Raw genomic sequence first — 25,009 nt, 5'->3', positions numbered from 1 at the left:
ATGGTTGTCCTTCTGGTAGGTTCTCCCATCTCCACAGAGGTACTGTCAAGATCTGTCAGAGTGATCATCAGGTTTTTGGTTACCTCCCTGACCAAGGCCCTTCTCCCTTGATTGCTCAGTTTGCCTGGGCGGCCAGCTCTAGGAAGAGTCTTGGTGGTTCCAAACTTCTTCCATTTTAAGAATGATGGAGGCCACTGTGTTCTTGGGGACCTTCAATGCTGCAGTAATATTTTGGTACCCTTCCCCAGATCTGTGCCTCGGCACAATCCTGTCTTGGAGCTCTACGGACAATTCCCTCGACCTCATGGCTTGGTTTTTGCTCTGACATGCAACTGTCGGAACTTTAATAGACAGTTGTGTGCTTTCCCAAATCATGTTCAATCAATTGAATTTGCCACAGGTGGACTTGTAAAAACACATCTCAATGGAAATAGGATGCACCTGAGCATCATAGCAAAGGGTCTGAACACTTATGTAAATAAGGTATTTCTGTTGTGTATTTTTAATACATTTGCAAGCATTTCAACAAAAGAAAATCACTTATTCATTATGGGGTGTTGTGTGTAGAGTGATGAGTGATGAGGAAAACATTTGATTAAATCCATTTTAGAATAAGGCTGTAACGTAACAAACAGTGGAAAAAGGGAAGGGGTCTGGATGCACTGTAATAGCTCTTATCTATTCTTATTCAGTTTATCATCAATGATTATGTTTAATATCTGTTGCAGAGACTCCCTTTCACCGGCACTATCCAAGGTGGGCTGCAGGAGGGGAAGACGATCACTATTACTGGGAAACTTCACCATGGGGCAGACAGGTGGGTCACCACTCACCGATATAAACTTTGTTAACACATTACCTCATTCTTTGTCTTCCAGAGATTCAGGGGTTTGCGTTCTAGTCTAGGTAATGCATACTACACATTTTCTGTGCAGATTTAAAACTTGTTTGGAGAACTTTTTAAAACAATCAGACCCTTTTTTTCAATTTTCACCTAAAATGACATACCCAAATCTATCTGCCTGTAGCTCAGGACCTGAAGCAAGGATATGCATATTCTTGATACCATTTGAAAGGAAACACTTTGAAGATTGTGGAAATGTGCAATTAATGTAGGAGAATATAACACATTAGATCTGGTAAAAGATAATAGAAAGAAAAAAAACATGTATTTTCTCTTTTTTGATCCATCATCTTTGAAATGCAAGAGAAAGGCCATAAATAACTTAGGAGTCTAGAATTTTAGATTTTGGCCACTAGATGGCAGCAGTGTATGTGCAAAGTGTTAGACTGATCCAATGAACCATTGCATTACTGTTCAAAATGCTGTATCAAGTCTTCCCAAATGTGCTTAATTGATCAATTGATACATTTTCAAGTACATAACTGTGCACTCTCCTCAAACAATAGCATGGTATTTTTTCACTGTAATAGCTACTGTAAATTGGACAGTGCAGTTAGATGAACAAGAATTTAAGCTTTCTGCCCATATAAGACATGTCTATGTTCTAGGAAATGTTCTTGTTACTTACAATGTCATGCTAATCACATTAGCACACGTTAGCTCAACCGTCCCGCGGGGGGACACCGATCCCATAGAGGTTAACATCTCCGGAACCACATGCTCTCCCTCGCTCTCGCCCTCTCTCTCTCGCTCTCTCTCTCTCTCGGTTTCTCTCTCTCGCTCAGGTTCCATGTGAATTTGCAGTGTGGTTCTAGGGCAGGGGCGGACATTGCCCTTCACTTCAACCCACGATATGACAGTCAACCTGGATATGTGGTGGCCAACACCTTGCAGCAGTCCAGATGGGGGACAGAGGAGCGGAAGCAGCATTCCCCCTTTCAGCATGGCTCTGGCTTCAGCCTCGTGATCACCGTCCAGAGGGACGGCTTCCAGGTCACCCAAACCCTCCCATACTATAGTATATGGAGTATAGAGATGTAGGATCTTAATTTAAGCCAAAATAATCCCGCAGTAACAAGAAATGTGAATTATTATGTGGATTATAATTAATTGGGATGATACATTTTTCGTTAGGACAAATCAAGTCTGACATTTTTAAAAGGGAAGTTACAAACTTTAGAATTCTTTTTAAATCTTGAATACACGAAAAGTTTGCTTTTCCTGCTGTGTAGGAACATTTTCAGAAACAAAAGAGGGATCAGATTAAGATCCTACATCTGTACATTCCGACTACACAATAACCTTTTCCGTCTGTGTGTGTGAATGATTGTAAAAGATTATGCTTACAGAGCTCCCCCATGATTTTAATGAAGTCAGGCACTCATGATCTAACATGGTGTTTCACTCTTGTTTTCTTGAAATTGTATGTTATGTTATTCTATCATTATTCTCTTTTTATCTATTTTACAGTGTGACTCAATTTATGGATTTCAATTCATTTCAATTCAAAAAATGGATTTCAATTCATGGGTTTACTTGGAATACTCGCTGTCCTCAGGTCCATGATGACTCTGCTCATGGTTGTTCTCTGTTCTCTGCCTTCAGTTGAATGCGAATGGGAAACATTTCATGACCTTTAAGCACCGTATTCCGTTTGACGCAGTGGACACCATCTCAGTCGAGGGAAAAGTGGAGGTGACCTCCATCGCCTTCCAGAACCCTGCAGTGAGTAGTACCTAACACATTTATTAGATGTACAGATGATTTGAAGGTAAGTTCCACTGATTTTAAAGGGATTTAATATCTTTTAGCCCACCTTTCCTGCACAGCCAGGATTCCCTTCTTATCCGGGATTTCCGGCGCAACCGGGATTTCCTGCTCACCCGGGATTTCCTGCTCACCCGGGATTTCCTGCTCACCCGGGATTTCCTGCTCACCCGGGATTTCCCGCTCAACCGGGATTTCCCGCTCAACCGGGATTTCCCGCTCAACCGGGATTTCCCGCGCAACCGGGATTTCCCACGCAACCGGGATTTCCCACGCAACCGGGATTTCCCACACAACCAGGATGTCCAGTAAGTTAATCTGAATCATTAATGATCATTTATTGGCCAACCACTTCTTGGTTATCGGATTCATAATTTTTGGGGGGCAGATCTGTGATTTGTTTTCCTTTCATTGTCTTTCAGTCTCTATATGTTGGTTTTATGTTCAGTACTACTGATATTGCCTGTGATGGGGAATTTTAAGATCACTAAAGTTCATATTTAGTTTAGAGTGATTTACTTCCTCATTCAGTACAGTGACTGTATCGTTATGTGAGTATAACCCCTGTCATTGTCTTTAGGCAGATTTCTACAGTAAAAATACAGTAACCTGTAGTACATTAATCAACATGCTGTCAAGATCCCTCTCTCCTATTGCTCCTCACAGGCTCCTCCTCCATATGTCCAGCCACCATTCTTTGTAAATGACCTTCTACTTACTGTATCACATCAATGTCTGTCATAATGAGTGATTTATTCAAATCTTCAATTTTCATCCAGGCTGTTCCATACAAGAACACGATCAATGGTGGACTCTACCCTGGACGCACCATCAACATCCAGGGAGTGGTTAACCCCAATGCAAATAGGTCTGATCCTGTCTTATTGTCTTTACTGTAAAGGGGGACCACAGTGAGACATTCACTTCCCCTGGAGTTATAGGCACAATTATAAAATCATATTATATCTTTTAAAGTTGTTCCCCTTAAAAAAAAAAGTATAGAAGAACTTTAGCAATTCTAGTTCCTCATTTGCGTGGTATTGAAAGTGTGTGTCAATGACCCCTTGGCTTAGAAAGAGGTAGGCTTACAAAACATCCTGGAGGGTGCAACTATAGCAGTTCTCCTGTCATGGTTTCTCACCAACACTGATCTTATCCTTTTCTCCTTGCCTATAGGTTTAATGTTAACCTACTCTGCAACTCTGAGATTGTGCTGCACTACAACCCCCGATTTGACGAGACCCTAGTGGTATGCAACAGCAGGCTGAGGGACCAATGGGGAAAGGAGGAGCGCTCTGGTGGAATGCCCTTCCACAGGGGCCAGGCCTTCACGGTAACTACCCACCATGAACACGAAGCAGCTTTATACGTTCTTAGTTTCAAGGATGAATACTTATTTCTTGTTTCAACCCAAAGCATGCCACTCAAGCCCTTTCCTGATACAGAGTTCCTTGATGGTTTAGTCACTCAGACAATGGCATGACGCTCGTTAGAGAGATTATCCACTTTAAAGATTCCGGACGGTTTCTCTCTCTATATCAGAGACGGAGTACTAATAAGGCTAGTTTTGTATTTTCAGCTGTCTATTACCTGTGAGGCTCAGTGCTACAAGATAGTGGTCAACGGGAATCAGACGAGCACCTACAAACACCGCCACACCCTCCTCCAGCAGGTCAACGTTCTGGAGGTGAATGGAGACCTCAGTTTGACCTCCGTGATGGTTTAGGGCTGTGGGTCACAACTGTGACTCAGCCACTTGTTTAATTTTGTGGCACCTCTGACCCAAACCACCACACATCTTTTTGATCTGTTTTTGCTGCAATAAAAATTACATTCACTTTATTTCCTTACTGCTTGCAGTGCCTGTTAGACTACCCCATTTGCACATGTATTATTAGTGAGTGCCGTGCCATTGACTTCAAGGATGAGAAATGTGTTCCTGTTTGTTATAAATCAAGGTAGAAAGCCATTAGAAATCACATTGTGATAGAATGCCAGACCTGACGTTAACTCTCATGAGACGTACCCTGAGGACAATGCCTAGTAATTCCATATGTAACCTAGTTTATCACCAGTGGTCTCTAGACACTTTTTTTTATAACATTAAGTTACAGTATATACAGTTAAGTGTGACAATATGTTGCGTGAGACTGGCTATGCCAAAACCCTTGTTCAAAGTGAACTGCAGTATGTGTTCAGACAGCAGTGATTTGCTGACATGGCTACGCTAGTTGTCATTAACAATGGGTGTGTGCACCGTGGTGTAGGCTGATTGGTGGTGCTTGTGCTTCCTATCACTCAGAAGTTATGTAGCAAGTTAAGATGACAACAATGAATGCCATGGACGTTTCCCAGTTGCTTTGAATGTTCAAAATCATAGTGTAAGAACACTTTTAAAGCCTCAGAGGATAAGATTATCCAGCTTTCAAAACAAGTCCTTTTTGGCAAGCCACATCAGTCAAGCTAACTAGGTAGCTGTTTTGCTTTCTACCACATTCACTAATTTGTTTGTAAACAATTAAGAACTAGTTCGACGTGTTCTTGTCAAACTGTCAACAGAGTAGCTAGACGGCAACAATATATGCCAAATAACACTTGAGGGCAAATAAATCAGATTTGATTGTTCAGACACAGGTCGCATGGCCAGGAATCAGATTGTACGTGGCTTGAAATATCTGATTCCATGTGCTTTTTGGCTGTTCAGGCTGCAGGAAAAAGAACTGACTCGAATATGCAAAAAGAAAGTTATTTGAGTCACTTCAAACTGCCTATATGAACAAGGCTTAAATAAAAATAAACATGTTTTAAGAACTGTGTTTCAGCTATAGGTTACTTTCCTAAAACAATAATTATCTACCTCATGGTTCGGCTGTCAGAAATTTGAGCACTAAATGTATCAGGGTAATTGCATGCATAGGCCTACAGGCTTAGGTGTCCACTGTATATGAATACTTGATATTGTATATATATTATATAAAGGAAGAGAAGCTTAGGCCTAATCTCAGAGAGAAAGAGATATGTGGATTGCATGTTGCAATGCAACATCAAGCGGTGCAACTTTCACCCCCACATTCTGAAATTGCATTTTTCACAACCAGTTATATCATTGTAATGTGATACAAAACGAGGCACCTGTTTGCTTTAGGACCATGCCTCCGAGCGGTCGGGTAGGTTGTCTGTATTAAAAAAAGATTGTCCCCCCCCACTTCTAAAACCAAAGTTGCGCCCATGCCGACATGCATTTCCTTATGTCAGTCAGATGGCTACTGCGTCTGTTATACAGATATAGACCTACATGAGGGTAATAGCCTGGCAAAAACAGAGTAGGCCTACATTTATCATCCATATAAAATACACTCACACAGAAATCAGAACCATGGATAGCCACATCATATTAGTTTAAATTGATTGGACTACATTTTAGTTGTCACTGTATTAGACTAAGCAGAGGTGATTAGATGATGTTGAAGTTGAAATGGTGCTGGAATAGTGGAGGCAGCTCCTGTTATCTTTGCGACTTGCGGTAAATCTCTGTGGTTCTAAATCAATAGTTGTTTAGTGGTCCGAAAATGTCGGAAACATTAACTTGCTTGACCATGCTGTAGGTAATGTAACTGTCTGTTACTGTACATGCAATATGCTTTGTGGACTTCACTGGACAGAGGTTGCTATCCGGCTTTGTGATAAAACAAAGGTGTGGCTGAATTTATTCTGCCACTGTGTCTTCTTATTGTCTCAGCCTTTAGGCCTGTATATCACGGTCTCGAGGCATATGTGACATGCAGGCCCTTGCAGATAAAAATGACGGAAATCGCTACATGCTAACGGTTATAGACATTTTCTCTAAAATAGCATTTGTATGAGTCTTAAAAAAATAAGAGCGGGGCAGAGGTGACCCGGGACTTTGACTCTATCTTGAAGGAAGGAGGAGCCCCCAAGAAAGTGCGGACTGATGGCGGAAAATATTTTTTTAATAATACTTTTCAGAAACTCATGAAGAAGCACAATATAGTACATTTTGCTACAGGCTCTGATTTGAAAGCTTCAGTTGTTGAGCGCTTTAACAGAACTCTGAGGGAGCGGATATGGCAATATATTACAGCTCACAACATGCATAGATATATCGATATAGTTCAAGATTTAGTAAAGGGGTACAACAACAGCTACCATAACAGTATACGGATGAAGCCCTCCGAGGTCTCTTCTGAAAACTCTTTTCAAGTCTTTAAAAATCTGTATGGTTTGTTCCCCCTTCATTGTAAGAATTTTTAGAATTCATAGTGGGGGACTTGGAGCGTTTTTCCAAGTTGAGGGGTGTTTTCGACAAAAAATATGAGCAAGGTTACAGCGAAGAGGTGTTCACCGTTACCGAATGTCTACCGCGCATACCCCGTCTACAAGTTTAAAGAAATGACGGGGAGCTTATAGAGGGATCTTTTTATGAGAAGGAATGACAGAAGGTACAGTTGGGTAAAGACAAAGTCTTTCACGTGGAGGAGATTCTAGATCAAAAGAGAGAAAAGGGTAAAACAAAATGGGTGCTGGTCCACTGGAAAAATTGGCCCCAAAAGTTCAACAGTTGGGTATTAGAGCACGATGTGGTGGAGGCATCAGGGGTTAACTTAAACCCTCATGCATGATAAATACAACATCATTCGCGTGTACACAGGAGTGCATTATGGAACACAGCGGCTTCTACCTGACTCCCCAGTAATGCGTCTGCACATATCGTAATAACCAAAGTTCGAATTATACAACAAATTTTCCAAAGCCTATAGAGTTATCAGAGGCCTGGGAAGTAGGTCTCAGCGAGATTACATACCCCCATAGCTGGTATAATATCAAGGATAAGGACCGTGTATTTTATTGCAAAAGCATATCGGAACCTGCGAAACTTATTAAAAGGGTTCTATAGAACCGTCGACAGGATCGTCTCAGAGTTGAATGAACTGCTAACCCAGAACAATATGGAAATTACTCTTGATCTACAACCCTATACATAAACGTGTACAAATCTCAGGGGATGCTGATGGGGGTATAAAGACCAGCGGTAATTTAGCCTACATGTTGGGGATGGGTCCCAATAAATGGACGTATGTGAAAGATAAACTATTCCCATTCCCCGTGGATATACATGCAGGATTTTACAACATATTTGTGTATACCCACATCATATCCTATCAAAGGGTAGGAGACAGTTCTGTGCCCCTCCTGAGAACAGTTCATATAGATGGAAAGGATGGCGATATAGTCACTGTCACCTACGACAAGCCACACTACGTACCTGTAAGCAAGAAATATATTGAAAACATTCTGGTTGAGCTTAAAACAGATCAGAACGAAAACATTGAATTTACTTATGGTAAAACGATTGTAAAGCTCCACTTTAGACCCACCAAAACCTCTCTACATATATAATATATTATTAGTATTACATATTTTTATAAACATAAAACAAATCAATTAAAAGGGTTATGGACCACCAACATCTCGACCCTAACCGCTATGTTTCATACTATGTGGCTCAAGTAATGGGTTACCCGGCTATTATGGATCCCCGACCATGTACGGTTCGGGGATAGGCGGTATATTTCGTAACCTCTTTAAGATGGTTTTACCGTTTATGAAGAGAGGCCTCAGCATAGCCGAACCACATTTAAAATCAGCGGCTAAAAATATAGTAAGTGAGGTTGTAGCCAATGCTATGACCCGAAGGGCGTCGCCAGATGTCTAGCATCAAGAAGGCTCGGGGCTTATGATGTTGTCTCAAAGACCAAAAAAGAGACCTCCGGGTATAAGACGCAGGGCTGCCCCTAAAAAGCGGAGGTTAACTGTTAAAAGAAACCCAGTAAGTCAAAGATGTGGTAAAGTGAGGAGGTCTGGACCAAAAACGGTAAAAAGAATACTCTAAAATATTTTCTAAAAGAACAAGCACCATGGCTCTTTTACACCGCATGTCCTCTGAAGCTATAAAGACAGAGCTCGATCTTTTCACGGCCCCCTTAACCCAACATTCAGTAGAGAGGTCCAGTTATGTGGAGATAGCCCCACTCTCTGCCATTACAGACAACGGTCCCATAGAATTTGCCATACCGGGCCACGGTGACAACTATCTGGACCTCAACAACACCTTGGTGCATTGACGTCTAAAAGTGACCAAAAGAGATGGTACTAATATTGCAGACGATGCCAAAGTGAGTCTCATTAATTACCCCATGGCCACCATCTTCTCCCAAGTGGATGTGACTTTGGGTGAACGTCTAATCAGTCAAAGCAGTGCCACATACCCTTATTGGGCCATCATGGAGTGTTTACTCAACTACTCCGAAGACACTCTCAAGACACAATTCAGCGCTGGGCTGTTTAGCATGGATACTGCAGGAGTCTCTATGGAATCGATAGACCCTTCCACCGGTGCAAACAAAGGACTGGAGGCAGGCGCTCGCTACTGTGCCGAATCTCGAGAGTTTCATCTGCTAGGGCCTATACACTCTGACATTTTCTGTCAAGAACGTTTACTCTTAAATTCGGTTGATTTAAGACTAAAATTAACCAGGGCCAAGGATGAGTTTTGCTTGATGTCTGCCCAGGACGGGGACTTTAGTTTAAAGTGTTGGGGGCAACGCTTTTTATGAAAAAAGTGTCTATCTCTGGCAGTTCGCCTGGGTCACTCACAGGCTTTGATGAAAGGAAATGCCTTTTACCCTCTCCAAAGAATCTGCAGTCAAGAAAACATTTTTCTAGGCCCTTTACCCTTATACATTGTTATAGGTTTGGTTGATCACGCCTCTAATACGGGCAGCTTACATAAAAACCCATTTAATTTTCAACACTTCAATGCAGAGTATGTAGCTCCTGGTCAGGACTGACGTCAGGTCCCTGCTAAGGCTTTCCAACCGCAATTTAATAACAACATATCTGTGCGAGAATTTTACAATCTATTCCTGGCTACCGGGAGGCATCTAAAAGATCTCTCTTTACCTATTGACAGAAATGATTTTGCAGAGGTTTACACATTGTATGCTTCAATTTATCACCTGATGATGACACCTCCGGAAATCTGTCTGTGGTGTCCCAAGGTAACCTCAGGCTGGAAATGCGTTTCCGTACACCTTTAGCCTGTACAGTTAGCATGATTGTTTATGCATGCTCTGATTCAATCTTGGAGGTGAATGCCCGAAGACAGGTCTTGGTGGATTATTATTAAGGATCGGTGAGCAAAGACATGAATACCCAAGCGTTGGAAGGGCTCATGAGCTGATTGATTGGAAAACAATTTTGTGGAGTGTTGGCTTGTGATGAATTACCTATTGAGAAATGGCCGGAGCAGCCGGGGAGTTTCTTTTTGAAGATGTTATGTCTCTTTTATAATGATGATTTAAGAAGTAATGATAACGTTGTAGCTTGTTTTGTTAGAAAATATCAAAAGTGTTCAAATATGTGTCATTTAAGACCGTGTAATCAAGGCGTATGCTCACGTCAAATGGTTCAAGAATGCCACAAATGTTAAATTGCTTAATTTTTCAAATAAAATGTATTGAATTGAATCATAGTCATTCAAAAGTCATTAAAAAGTCTAACCGCCCTGAGAGATCGGGATTAGGAAAAGGTCCGGAGACGTTCAGGGGGGTAAATGAGTTATCATCAGCCCTTTCATAGGGGGGCGGGTTGTTGGGACATCTTTAGGGGTGCTGTAGCTCGTTGAAGGTTTTTGTTTTAAAGCTTGAATCTGTTGACGAAGCTTATAGTTGGGTACCCCCGAGAGGGGAATGTTGAGGATTGCCAGGGCCTTAAGAAACTGATGCCACCCTCAGCAACCTTGTGAGCTGCCTCTGGCATTTGAGCCAATCTCATGGGTAAGAAGCTTAAACTGTCAATGTATCTCTGGTTGAAGGCGGGGTCTACAAAACACTTTTTTACTACCTTGAGCTGGGTGCAACGCCTTGCTGTATCAAGGGGTTCAAAAGAAGGTAGGAGTCATAGACCCTAGAATTGTGTGCTATAAACGTGAAGTTTCTGTACTGGGGTTTTCTAAAGTGTTTTAGAAAGAGCAGTGCACAATTGGGTCCCTCTGCCGAACACTTTTCACCATTGAAAGTCAGGGTAGATACAAAAATAGGCAAATTAATCCCTGATTGCTGATTTGTCTCAAAATCATAAAAAACTTATTTATCTGAATGTTCATCTTCAGCCAAGGGCTGAATATAACACTCGTGTGGCACTTCTTGAACCACTTCAGCATCTCTGCTTTTCAAAGGCCCTTTACAGATTGGGCAATGTATGATTCCACACACATGAGCTTTAGGGCTGTCTATTTTAAGGTTGTAATTGCAATGGCATTTTGGACATTTCTTGTTAATGTCACAACTGCTTACAGATTTACAGGCCTTGGGCCATGTTTCAATGTTGTGTTTTTCGTAACAGTAGGCCGAACGACATGTGCGGTGACAATCCGCACAGGGTGTCAGGTTTAAGAGCTGCATCGGACAATTTTCATCCAGACAGTTATAATGGCACGAGTGCCCCACCCCCCCTTTCGGGTGTAGCCGGTATGGCAGCATGGCCACACATATGGTGCGCCTAAAAACGCGTTTTGCACATAAAAGTACAGAATCTGAGGGCGAGGTTGGTGGTTGTTTTGGAATTTCAAGAGAGCTGCATTAGCTCTACTGTGGTACAAAACCACAATCTTGATGTTCAGAAAGTTTTCAAATTTGACTATGTCCGAGAAAGCCACCGCATCCTGTATACCGAGACCCACGGCCGTTTTGAGCTCTCTAGCCTTGTGTAACGCCTCTAGATCCGTACATCCAGGGTTGAGTAAAAGTGCTAGACCTATTGCAAAGCATAGCTTATTACCTGGATTGTGAACATTTATGAGGTATGCCCTTTTATTGCTTATGATTTCTGATTGCATTAGGCTATCTAGTTTCCTTCTCTGACCCCCGCCACCCAGGGGTTGATGTATTATTTGCACTACAAGCTCGAGAGTCCTATCGGCTATGAAGGATAAATTTGACTGAACAAGTCGTTCCAGCAGGGCTATAAATTGTTCAAGATCTGCTTCACCATTGGGTAAAATGAGAGATACAGTGTTATGCAGGCTATCTCCACAAATGTCCAACTGTAAGACATCACGAGGTTCGCCATAATCTCTTTCCCTGTCTAACAGTTCGTTCAGAGTATCCAATATCATTACATAAAACATTGCATAGTCAAGATTCTGATTCACCTATGTGAAATTGAAAAACTGTTGAATCTCTGTATTGCAGAATTTATTTTGGTACACAACCGGGACACTTCTGTCGATATCATCGCCCTCCTGATTTATTAGACAATTTTCCAATTCCTCAAAAACATTGTATTGCATTTCAGACTCTTCGGACATGGGAGTTAATGGCGGGATTTGTGGGGGGTCCAGTGTAGAAGATCTTAGGCTCTCATTTATCGGGTTAATTAATGATATGAGGGCTTCAGGAATCTGGGATAACAGGTTTTCATCGGTCGCCCCTGACTCATTCATACGATTAATTATTTCTATTCGTTCGGCGGGAATCTGGGATAATATGGTTTTATCTATCCGTATTATGTCTGTTACCCCAGCCTCATTCATATGGTTAATTATAGCTTGGAGTTCGGGCGGTATCTGGGATGACAGGGTTTCAACTGTCTCAATTATGTCTGTTGGCTCAGCCATTTGGATAATTAAGGATGTGTGTTCTTGTGGTATTCTGGAAGGATACATGTTACATACATGTTTTTAGTGCCTGTATTTGCATTTTTTAATCGGATTGCTGTTTAACAAACGTGGCATTGTTCTATGCCAGAAGGATAGATCCTGACTGTATTGTCGCTCGAGTAAAGCCCCCATTCGTTTGTGGAGCAAAATCTTTCTGTATTTTAGAGCGCTGCAAAAGGCTGTGAAAAACCTAGCTTGTTCTATTTCAGGTTCGGGTGTTTCCACCAAAGAATTGGAGGAATCAAGAAGGTTGGCTGCTTCACATAATAGCAGGTCGTCTACCTCTGAAATGTCATTTAAAATGGTGAAATCCTCCTGTTTCAGCGTTTTATTGTGAATGTCCGGTGAGCCGAAATCCTCAGCGTGCTCTAGGTGTGTAGGGGGTTCTGTGGCGTTATACGCCGGGGAGGAGTCTGAAAGAAAATAATACACACAAAATAGGTTATTAAACATAAAATATATTAGATAAATGTCATACATTTCAGGTATAATATTATATATTAACAATACATAATTAAATGACCTCGGCTTTTTTGACGAGGGCTGTTCTGACGAATCGTGGAAACCGGGGGCTCTTGACTTTTTTCACCAGGTATTTCAGATTCTTCCGGGCCTGTCTCGTTGGAGTCTGAAAAAACATTCTTTGTCATTGTTTTAACATATTCAATCATAAAAATGTATGAATAATAAAATAAGTATAACTAATAATATATATATATATATATACACTGCTCAAAAAAATAAAGGGAACACAAACAACACAATGTAACTCCAAGTCAATCACACTTCTGTGAAATCAAACTGTCCACTTAGGAAGCAACACTGATTGACAATACATTTCACATGCTGTTGTGCAAATGGAATAGACAACAGGTGGAAATTATAGGCAATTAGCAAGACACCCCCAATAAAGGAGTGGTTCTGCAGGTGATAACCACAGACCACTTCTCAGTTCCTATGCTTCCTGGCTGATGTTTTGGTCACTTTTGAATGCTGGCGGTGCTTTCCCTCTAGTGGTAGCATGAGACGGAGTCTACAACCCACACAAGTGGCTCAGGTAGTGCAGCTCATCCAGGATGGCACATCAATGCGAGCTGTGGCAAGAAGGTTTGCTGTATCTGTCAGCGTAGTGTCCAGAGCATGGAGGCGCTACCAGGAGACAGGCCAGTACATCAGGAGACGTGGAGGAGGCCGTAGGAGGGCAACAACCCAGCAGCAGGACCGCTACCTCCGCCTTTGTGCAAGGAGGAGCAGGAGGAGCACTGCCAGAGCCCTGCAAAATGACCTCCAGCAGGCCACAAATGTGCATGTGTCTGCTCAAACTGTCAGAAACAGACTCCATGAGGGTGGTATGAGGGCCCGACGTCCACAGGTGGGGGTTGTGCTTACAGCCCAACACCGTGCAGGACGTTTGGCATTTGCCAGAGGACACCAAGATTGGCAAATTCGCCACTGGCACCTGTGCTCTTCACAGATTATAGCAGGTTCACACTGAGCACATGCGACAGACGTGACAGAGTCTGGAGAAGCCGTGGAGAACGTTCTGCTGCCTGCAACATCCTCCAGCATGACCGGTTTGGCGGTGGGTCAGTCATGGTGTGGGGTGGCATTTCTTTGGGGGGCCGCACAGCCCTCCATGTGCTCGCCAGAGGTAGCCTGACTGCCATTAGGTACCGAGATGAGATCCTCAGACCCCTTGTGAGACCATATGCTGGTGCGGTTGGCCATGGGTTCCTCCTAATGCAAGACAATGCTAGACCTCATGTGGCTGGAGTGTGTCAGCAGTTCCTGCAAGAGGAAGGCATTGATGCTATGGACTGGCCCGCCCGTTCCACAGACCTGAATCCAATTGAGCACATCTGGGACATCATGTCTCGCTCCATCCACCAACTGTTGCACAGACTGTCCAGGAGTTGGCGGATGCTTTAGTCCAGGTCTGGGAGGAGATCCCTCAGGAGACCATCCGTCACCTCATCAGGAGCATGCCCAGGCGTTGAAGGGAGTTCATACAGGCACGTGGAGGCCACACACACTACTGAGCCTCATTTTGACTTGTTTTAAGGACATTACATCAAAGTTGGATCAGCCTGTAGTGTGGTTTTCCACTTTAATTTTGAGCGTGACTCCAAATCCAGACCTCCATGGGTTGATAAATTTGATTTCCATTGATCATTTTTGTGTGATTTTGTTAGCACATTCAACTATGAAAAGAAAAAAGTATTTAATTAATAAGAATATTTCATTCATTCAGATCTAGGATGTGTTATTTTAGTGTTCCCTTTATTTTTTTTAGCAGTGTATAATGGCTTCATACCGTGTACATGTAGCGCCGTTTCTTGAAGCAGTAAGTTCCCTGCCCAGTAACACTTTACGGTCTGGGGTGATTCTGCGCAATGTACTTGCGCGCGAGTTGTGCCTTGATTGTTTGGGTCTGGAATATGGAGCAAGCGGGTGGAGGTTCCAGGGGGGGTTGATGGGACGTTTAAATCTTCGGTTCTCGGTGTGTTTGAAAAAACGTTCGTACAGAACGGGAGAATAGCATCTATGTCATCTTCTCCGCCATAGTCGTTCAGAGTAAATAATGCAGCCGTTATCCTTCTTGGCGGTCTGTCAGCTGTAAACACAAAAATAGCTTTTAATATAGGGTGTACACTTTTTGTTTTAATGTATAAATATTCTTATGTATTTTATTATTGGACTTACGTCGACAATAGTGTGATGGGGACTGGCTGCATGCGTTTTGCTCCTCTGAACCCCCTTCTAACAAAGGCTGTTCCAGACCATTTATTCCCTGGAGCAACTGCGTAAAGGATGGATACCCTACACACGTTAGATAATATTAACAGGTATTTATATTAAATGTATACATTTTTAAATTACAATAATACGTGCATATGACATATTACCTAAAATCCCCCCGTTTAAAAAACATATAACTCCTGTTTAATATTCCAATAATATCCATACAATTCCCCGCCTCCAAATCTAATAATCTAATCGAATCTAATCTAATCTAATCTGAACTCACCTTCAGAAAGCTCCATTGGGACGGATTCACGGAGGGTCTTTTAGCTGTTTGGGTTGATAACTCTTCTGGGCTGTTGGCCTGGTGTCTGGAGTTGCGCTTTTGGCCGTTCGTACAGAGTGGATGTGTTGTCACCCGCTTACAGAGCGGGGGTGATGTTTTTTCGGGCGGCATCCCGTATGCAAAAAAATTGTCATATATTGCCTCTGAATGTTTAGAGACCCCAAAACCACAGGTGGTTGTCTCGACATATTCTGCCTGCCGGTATTTCCTTTTGATTTCCTACACCATCATGGGTAGCAGCGTGGGGGGTGTCCGAAAAAATGTATAGACCTGGGTGGGGGGCGTTTGTATATGGGCTGATTATAAATAACATATGTTTTAAACGGTAGGTTGTCTAGACAAGATATATTCTGCCTGGGTTGTTTGACTTTTTAGCCCCCCACGTCCTTGGTGGTGAGATAAATACGTATTTGAAAGGCATGTGGTAAATTAATCGAAAGTGCCCATTTGAAGAGACGCACACCCAATTCTAAAACAGCCTCACGCACTTTTTTGGTTTCAAACGCCGGATGCAGAGACACACACCCCCACCCCCTTTTGTTTTGAAACACACACACACACACATTCCCACACACACACACAGTCTTTTCCAAAATTATTTTTCTCAGAGACATTCATAATGATAGAGCTAAAAGACAGCCCCTTCGTTAAAGGTGAGATACCTCTTTAAAACCATTTATTTAATTCATAATATTTAGTACAGACCTTTAAAAAAATGATATAATTATTTAAAACATTTTTACTATTCCTTTTTTACAGATAAAGGGGCAGGTTAGCCCTGACTGCCATCCGTCTCCAATTCACCAACGTCAAGACAGACTCTCTTGCTCACAGGATATCCCACACACACTCCGTCAAGGCTCCGTAAGTTTTCCCTCCAGGGATAGATCAAACGTCTGGCATGTAGATCCTGGGTATGTCTTAAGGATAGACGCGGCCAGCGCCGTAATTGTTCACGATTTTGGAAAAGACTGTCCAGCTTATTCATCAGGGTTATGTATATAGGGTAATCAATCCATTTAAAGCTAAACACTGGCATAAAAAAAGTTTACCTTGCAGGCTTTGGAAAATACATATGAACTGACAGACTTCGTTGCATTTGTACTACCAAATTGTTCACATGCTAAAATTGTCACTTTGGACTCGGCTATACGCCATTGAAGCAATTCTTATGGCCTTCAAATCACTGCGCCCGCACACATGCTCTTCCATTGCATATCCTGGCAGGGTTGTACTACTCAGGGCCTGTTCAATTTGACAGAGCGCTAGCCTTATCTTAAGCCATTCTCTCATACGCAGCGAAGGAGAAAAACTCCCGGGTTTTGCATGATAAAGGGGTTTGGGTCCACTGTCTGTGAAATTTTTCACCGTAGAATCCTCAGGTTGGAATATGTAAGACATACATCACTCATATCAAAAACTCCTTTAAAACATTCAAGGGCCTCACACAAAACGTCCTCGATGCTTTTATCATTGGATTCGTGACAAGAGACGCATAGCACCCCGAGAATTGGCCTAGGAGACATCATTTTCTGTTTAATGTTCTGGGTTTTATTTTTAAAATCTTGTTTAGTGTTCTGGGGCCGCATGTGTTGTTCTGGGCTTTATTTATAATGCGTCTGCTGCAAACCCAACCCCCCGGACATTCCTGCTTCATAGACAACAATCCTAAGGGCAATAAAATAGGGTGGGTGTGGGGTCATTCTCTTTGAAATGTTCAAACACATCCCCCCCAGTTCAACCAGGTCCCTATACATCAATCATCATGACAACTTCAAATGAATAGATGCAATATAGATATAAAATAACACACCCTCTAACACGTGACAACAGGATGCATTATATGGCCATAAACACGTGACACCTTCCCGCCAGGATGTCCTGGCGCCCATATTTGGGCATGTACGCGTCATCTGGTATAGGGTCATAAATCAGACGTTTGACGCGCACCGTCTACTTTATTCTCTCTAAGGCTGAAGACAAAGATACCAACATCAAAGAGATTATTAAAGCCAGGACTCTAGCAGCATGTCAAGAGCCGTCTCACAAGCAGACAACAGAGACAAAAACACTATTTTGACCAAGGCACATGTAAGATTTTGGTGATGAAGGAAGGAGAACGAGTCAGGATCAGACAAGACAGCAAATTGCAACCAGCAATTGTACTTGGAAAACATGACCGGCCAACTCATACATAGTACAAACACCAAACACCAAACGAGAGGATCTACAGAAGGAACCAGAGACACCTGTTAAAAACACATGAAACCACACACCCAGAGAGACACTCCGAAACCAAAATGGACTTACCTTATCCTGTGGACAGAGAACCTGAAAAGTGTCAGCCTGAAAGAAAACTACTCATCTGTGTGTTCTCCAGCACCAACAACACCAAAATAAAAAACAGCGGAAAGCAATAATATAAACACTGAAATCAACTTGTTATTTTTTATTTTATTTTTTATTTCACCTTTATTTAACCAAGTAGGCCCGTTGAGAACAAGTTCTCATTTATAACTGCGACCTGGCCAAGATAAAGCAAAGCAGTGCGACACAAACAACAAGACAGAGTTACACATGGAATGAACACACATACAGTCAATAACACAATAGAGAAAGTCTATATACAGTGTGTGCAAATGAGGTAAGATTAGGGACGTAAGACAATAAATAGGCCATAGTGGCGAAGTAATTACAATTTAGCGATTAAACACTGGAGTGATAGATGTGCAGAAGATGAATGTGCAAGTAGAGATACTGGGATGCAAAGGAGCAACAACAAAAAAATAACAATATGGGGATGAGGTAGTTGGATGGGCTATTTACAGATGGGCTATGTACAGGTGCAATGATCTGAGAGCTGCTCTGACAGCTAATGCTTAAAGTTAGTGAGGGAGATACGAGTCTCCAGCTTCAGTGATTTTAGAAATTCGTTCCAGTCATTGGGAGCAGAGAACTGGAAGGAAAGGCGACCAAATTAGGAATAGGCTTTGGGGGTGACCAGTGAAATATACCTGCTGGAGCGCATGCTATGGGGTGGGTGCTGCTATGGTGACCAGTGAGCTGAGATAAGGCGGGGCTTTACCTAACAAAGACTTATAGATGACCTGAAGCCAGTAGGTTTGGCAACGAATATGAAGCGAGGTCCAGCAGTTGAGAGCATACAGGTCGCAGTGGTGGGTAGTATATGGGGCTTTGGTGACAAAACAGATGGCACTGTGATAGACAATATTGCTGAGTAGAGTGTTGGAGGCTATTTTGTAAATGACATCGCCGAAGTCAAGAATCGGTAGGATAGTCAGTTTTACGAGGGTATGTTTGGCAGCATGAGTGAAGGATGCTTTGTTGAGAAATAGGAAGCCGATTCTAGATTTCATTTTGGATTGAAGATGCTTAATGTGAGTCTAGAAGGAGAGTTTACAGTGTAACCAGACACCTAGGTATTTGTAATTGTCCACATATTCTAAGTCAGAACCGTCCAGAGTATTGATGCTGGACGGGCGGGCAGGTGCGGGCAGCGATCGGTTGAAGAGCATGCATTTAGTTTTCCCTGCATTTAAGAGCAGTTGGAGGCCATGGAAAGAGAGTTGTATGGCATTGAAGCTCGTCTGGAGGGTTGTTAACCTCTTGGAACTACCCAAAGCAAGACAAGCGTTTGTGTAAGTTTATCGATAGCCTAGTATAGCATTATGTCCAGCTAGCAGCAGGAAGCTTGGTCACGAAAATCAGAAAAGCAATCAAATTAACCGTTTACCTTTGATGATCTTCGCATGTTTTCACTGACGAGACTCCCAGTTAGACAGCAAATGTTCCTTTTGTTCCATAAAGATTATTTTTATACCCAAAATACCTCCGTTTGTTGGTCACGTTATGTTGAGAAATCCACCGGAAATAGCGGTCACGACAACGGCAAAAAAAAATCCTAATTATATCCATAATATCGACAGAAACATGGCAAATGTTTTTTATAATCAATCCTCAAGGTGTTTTTCAAATATCTATTCGATAATATATAAACCGGGAAAATTGGCTTTTCAGTAGGAGCGAGAGGAAAAATGACTACCTCTGTCTTTTATGCAAGAATCACTCTGAGAGCCCTCAGCTGGCCACTTACGCAATGTAGTCATTTACGCTCATTCTTCAACATAAAGGCGTGAAACTACCTTAGGGAATACGTACAAAAAGGAATCGAGTTGATATCCCTTTCAATGGCCAACAGGGGTGCATAGATAAACAACGGTTTTAAAATAAGAGGCACTTCCTGATTGGATTTTCCTCAGGGTTTCGCCTGCAATATCAGTTGTGTTATACTCACAGACAATATCTTTACCGTTTTGGAAACTTTAGAGTGTTTTCTATCATAAGCTGTCAATTATATGCACAATTCTAGCATCTGGTCCTGAGAAATAGACGGTTTACTTTGGGAACATTATTTTTCCAAAAATAAAAATAGTGCCCCCTAGTTTCAAGAGGTTAACACAGTGTCCAAAGAAGGGCCAGAAGTATACAGAATGGTGTCGTCTGCGTAGAGGTAGATCAGAGAATCACCAGCAGCAAGAGCGACATCATTGATGTATACAGAGAAAAGAGTCGGCCCAATTAGAAAGGCTTGCTCGCTGAAGTGTTTTAGGGAGCGTTTGACACTGATGAGGGGTGGTCTCAGATGAGACAAAATAAGGTGAGGATTAAATATTGACTGCTACTGACGTAAAAGATGACCAGGTCTTTAAGAGTTTATTCGGAAGATAACAGCTCTATAAACATTATTTCGTGGTGCCCCAACTTTCTAGTTAATTATTTAACTGATTAGCTTAATCAGGTAATATTAATTACAGAGAAATTATTTTATAGAATAGCATGTCATATCACTTAATCCGGCATAGCCAAAGACACAACAACAGCAATGGGTGTGATGTGAGGGTAGGACTCCACCACTTTAGACCAAACGGCCTTCATGTTCGCAGCATTGTCTATCACCAGTGCAAATACCTTCTGTGGTCCAAGGTCATTGATGACTGCCTTCAGATCATCTGCAATGTAGAGACCGGTGTGTCTGTTGTCACTTGTGTCTGTGCTCTTGTAGAATACTGGTTGAGGGGTGGAGATTATGTAGTTCATTATTCCTTGCCCACGAACATTCGACCACCCATCAGAGATGATTGCAATACAGTCTGCTTTCTCTATGATTTTCTTGACCTTCACTTGAACTCTGTTGAACTCTGCATCCAGCAAATGAGTAGATAAAGCATGTCTGGTTGGAGGGGTGTATGTGGGGTAAAGAACATTCAGAAATCTCTTCCAATACACATTGCCTGTGAGCATCAGAGGTGAACCAGTTGCATACACAGTTCAAGCAAGACATTCATCAGCATTTCTCTGACTACGTTCCTCCATTGAGTCAAAAAAACTTCTGATTCCAGGAGGACCATGAGCTGTTGCTATCGACAAGGTGTGTGATTCATAATTCTCAACTCGAATAGAAGTAGAGGAACTTTTGTCAGAGGTTGCTTGTTGTGAGCGCTGAGGGAACTTTATGCACTTGGCCAGATGATTCTGCATCTTTGTTACATGCTTCACATATGATTTGGCACAGTATTTGTAAATGTACACAGCTTCTCCTTCTACATTAGCTACAGTGGAATTTCTCCACACATCAGATAGTGCCCGTGGCATTTTCCTGTAAAGATTAGACATTTTTTTGTCAAAAAACCCCAAATACAATTCCACGTACAGATAAATAGTTAAGCAGTTAGATTAAACAAGTCCTTTGTAAGATACATGTTTTAAAATGAAACATGTATGGAAACAGGTGAATTAACACATTAACAAGTTAGAAATTATTTAACTTCTTATGGCTGCAGGGGTAGTATTGAGTAGCTTGGATGAAAGGTGCCCAGAGGTGCCCAGAGTAAACGGCCTGCTCCTCAGTCTCAGTTGCTAATATATGCATACTATTATTAGTATTGGATAGAAAACACTGAAGTTTCTAAAACTGTTTGAATGATGTCTGTGAGTATAACAGAACTCATATGGCAGGCAAAAACATGAGAAGAAATCTAAACAGGAAGTGAGAAATCTGAGGTTGGTCGATTTTCAACCCAGGCCCTATTGAATTCACAGTGGGATATGAATGAAGTTGCACTTCTTAGGGCTTCCACTGATGTCAACCGTCTTTAGAAACTTGAATGAGGCTTCTACTGTGCTGTGGGACTGAATAAGAGCTGAATGAGTCAGGTTTCTGGCAGAGAGCCATTTCCTGTTCACGCGCATTCCACATGATATCAACCTGCGTTCCATTGCTTCTCTACACACAAAGGAATTCTCCGGTGTGAACGTTATTAAAGATTTATGATAAAAACATTCTAATGATTGATTCTATACTTAGTTTGAAATGTTTTTTTGACCTGTAATATAACTTTTTGAAGTTTTTGTCCGAAGTCATGCTTGACCTGCACGAGCGTTTGGATATCTGTACCTAATGCCCTCACAAAAGTAGCTACTTGGACATAAATAACAGACATTATCGAACAAATCAAGCATTTATTTTGGCACTACGATTCCTGGGAGTGCATTCTGATGAAGATCATCAAAGGGAAGGGAATATTTATAATGTGATTTCTGGTTTCTGTTGACTCCAACATGGCGGCTAATTTTATTATTTTTCTGAGCGCCGTCTCAGATTATTGCATGGTTTGCTTTTTCCGTAAAGTTTTTTTAAAAATCTGACACAGCGGTTGCATTAAGGAGAGGTATATCTATAATTCCATGTGTATAACTTGTATTGTCATCTACATTTATGATGAGTATTTCTGTTGAATCGATGTGGCTATGCAAAATCATTGGATGTTTTTGTAACTAGTGAACGTAACGCGCCAATGTAAAGATTTTTTTATATAAATATTAACTTTATCAAACAAAACGTACATGTATTGTGTAACATGAAGTCCTATGAGTGTCATCTGATGAAGATCATCAAAGGTTAGTGATTCATTTGATCTCTATTTGTGCTTTTTGTGACTCCTCTCTTTGGCTGGAAAAATGGCTGTGTTTTTCTGTGGTTTGGTGGTGACCTAACAATCGTTTGTGGTGCTTTCGCTGTAAAGCCTATTTGAAATCGGACACTGTGGTGGGATTAACAACCAGATTACCTTTAAAACGGTATAAGATACATGTATATTTGTGATATTTTAATTATGAGATTTCTGTTGTTTTGAATTTGGCGCCCTGCAATTTGTTGTCATATCATCCCGTTAATGTATGTCATATATATTCACTTCACCCAGTATTGTAATCAATTCTTACCAGAAAGCATGTAGTCCTTGGCTCAGACAGTGTAGTAGTGTGGACTCAGTAGCATCTCATTAGTGTGCAAGATCTTGAGAATCAGCTGTACATGTGATGGAAGAGTGCACTGTGCATGCAGAGGGTTGCAATTTCATTGAATTGGGGATAGTTTAACCAAAATATGCCACAATACCTAGAATTCTACGTTATAAGCTAACTTTTTTTAATGAATTTAAGCAAATTTACCAAAATTCCCGGGCTTAACTTCCCATAGAAAAATTCCAGGAAAATTCTGGAAATTTACCGGAAAGTTTCCAACCCTATGTCTGTCCATCACTTAACCTTTTTTTTACCCCCTTTTTCATGGTATCCAATTGCTACAACTCCCGTACGGGCTCGGGAGAGACGAAGGTCGAGAGCCATGCGTCCTCCGAAACACAATCCAACCAAGCCATACTGCTTCTTAACACAACGCACATCCAACCCGGAAGCCAGCCACACTAAGGTGTCGGAGGAAACACTGTGCACAGCGCCCGGCCCGCTACAGGAGTCGCTAGTGCGTGATGAGAAAAGGATATCACTAGATCCAAGATGACGTAGCAGTGAAGACGTGTTTGTTCATCATCTTGTGTACTTTTGTATTTTTCATATTTTTTTATATATATATTTCAATTTATTTTCAATCTCTTTTCGATTTTTAATTCGATTATACCTTCCGGTAACCTGCCTCACCCAATGTGATACGGATTCGCTATTATTTTCAATTTTATAACACATTCAAGAACCTCTAGAAGCTAACCAGCTAATTAGTTACAAGCTATTTAGTCATTTTTAGCCACTGCTTGCGGCTTTTACCTTCTGCACAGATACCAGCCCTGTTTTTAGCCTGGATAATACTCACTAGTCTACCAGTATCGGACTGTCTCTCCACAACAATGCCGGATTCCTGCCGTAATCCCTGGACCACTACTTCTGATCTTCACAGCTAGCTTGCAGCTAGCTAGCTAGCTCACAGCTAGCGTGCACTCACCGTGGCACCCAGTACTGAAGCTATCCCTGAGGCCCACCTCCCGGCCTACTGAGCTGTTCACCCGAACCCCACTCATACACGGCTAGAGCCCAATACTCCACCGGATCCTTGCTGTAAACTCTGGACCTTGGCACCGGATCACCGCTGCTACCGATTGGCTATAGTGGCTAACGCCACTGCCACGAATCTAGCACCAGTTAGCCGTGAGCCAGGCGCATCTCCCGGCTAGCAAACTAAATTCTACAATACCTCTTTCACCATCTGGCTTGGATTCTCTGTCGACACGGCGCCCGCCGCACCACCACAACTGGTCTGCCGACGAATACTCTATCCGCTGTGCCTTCAACCGGCCTCCGTCGGAGCAGACGCTCCTACTAGCCCCGGGCTACTAACTTTAAACGCCGTGTCGTTATGTAGTGGCGGCTTCCCTGTTCCATCTACTGCTGCCCCCTGGACACTATGATCACTTGGCTGATGCCTGCTGGACTGTCCATTAATCACGGTACTCCATTATGTTTAACTTACCCTAGTAAAACTGACTATCCTACCGATCCTCGACTTCGGCGATGTCATCTACAAAATAGCTTCCAATACTTTACTCAGCAAACTGGATGCAGTTTATCACAGTGCCATCCGTTTTGTTACTAAAGCACCTTATACCACCCACCACTGTGACCTGTATGCTCTAGTCGGCTGGCCCTCGCTACATTTGTCGCCAGACCCACTGGCTCCAGGTCATCTACAAGTCCATGCTAGGTAAAGCTCCGCCTTATTTCAGTTCACTGGTCACAATGGCAACACCCACCCGTAGCACGCGCTCCAGCAGGTGTATCTCACTGATCATCCCTAAAGCCAACACCTATTTTGGCCGCCTTTCCTTCCAGTTCTCTGCTGCCTGTGACTGGAACGAATTGCAAAAATCGCTGAAGTTGGAGACTTTTATCTCCCTCACCAACTTTAAACATCTGCTATCTGAGCAGCTAACCGATCGCTGCAGCTGTACATTATTATTATTATTATTACATTATTGTTTACTCCATGTGTAACTCTGTGTTGTTGTCTGTTCACACTGCTATGCCTTATCTTGGCCAGGTCGCAGTTGTAAATGAGAACTTGTTCTCAACAAGCCTACCTGGTTAAATAAAGGTGAAATAAAAAAATAAATTAAGAAAAACGGCCAAGCCCTCCCTAACCCGG

The 25,009-nt window shown here is 42.2% G+C and overlaps 1 protein-coding gene across 1 annotated transcript; it reads left to right on the top strand.

Annotated features, from left to right (window-relative positions):
* On the top strand, positions 1-4,513 carry LOC139382621 (galectin-9-like). The gene is made up of 7 exons (XM_071126723.1): positions 1-39; positions 729-817; positions 1,690-1,897; positions 2,510-2,629; positions 3,451-3,539; positions 3,848-4,004; positions 4,251-4,513. The coding sequence occupies exons 1-7, from the start codon at positions 1-3 to the stop codon at positions 4,395-4,397; spliced, it is 849 nt and encodes a 282-aa protein (XP_070982824.1). The 3' UTR covers positions 4,398-4,513.
* Positions 4,514-25,009: the final 20,496 nt, after the last annotated feature.

This window comes from Oncorhynchus clarkii, chromosome 24 (genome assembly GCF_045791955.1).
Source record: "Oncorhynchus clarkii lewisi isolate Uvic-CL-2024 chromosome 24, UVic_Ocla_1.0, whole genome shotgun sequence".
Taxonomy (NCBI): domain Eukaryota; kingdom Metazoa; phylum Chordata; class Actinopteri; order Salmoniformes; family Salmonidae; genus Oncorhynchus; species Oncorhynchus clarkii.
The sequence above is the reverse complement of the archived record's forward strand: the minus strand, read 5'-3'. Positions and strand labels throughout refer to the sequence as shown.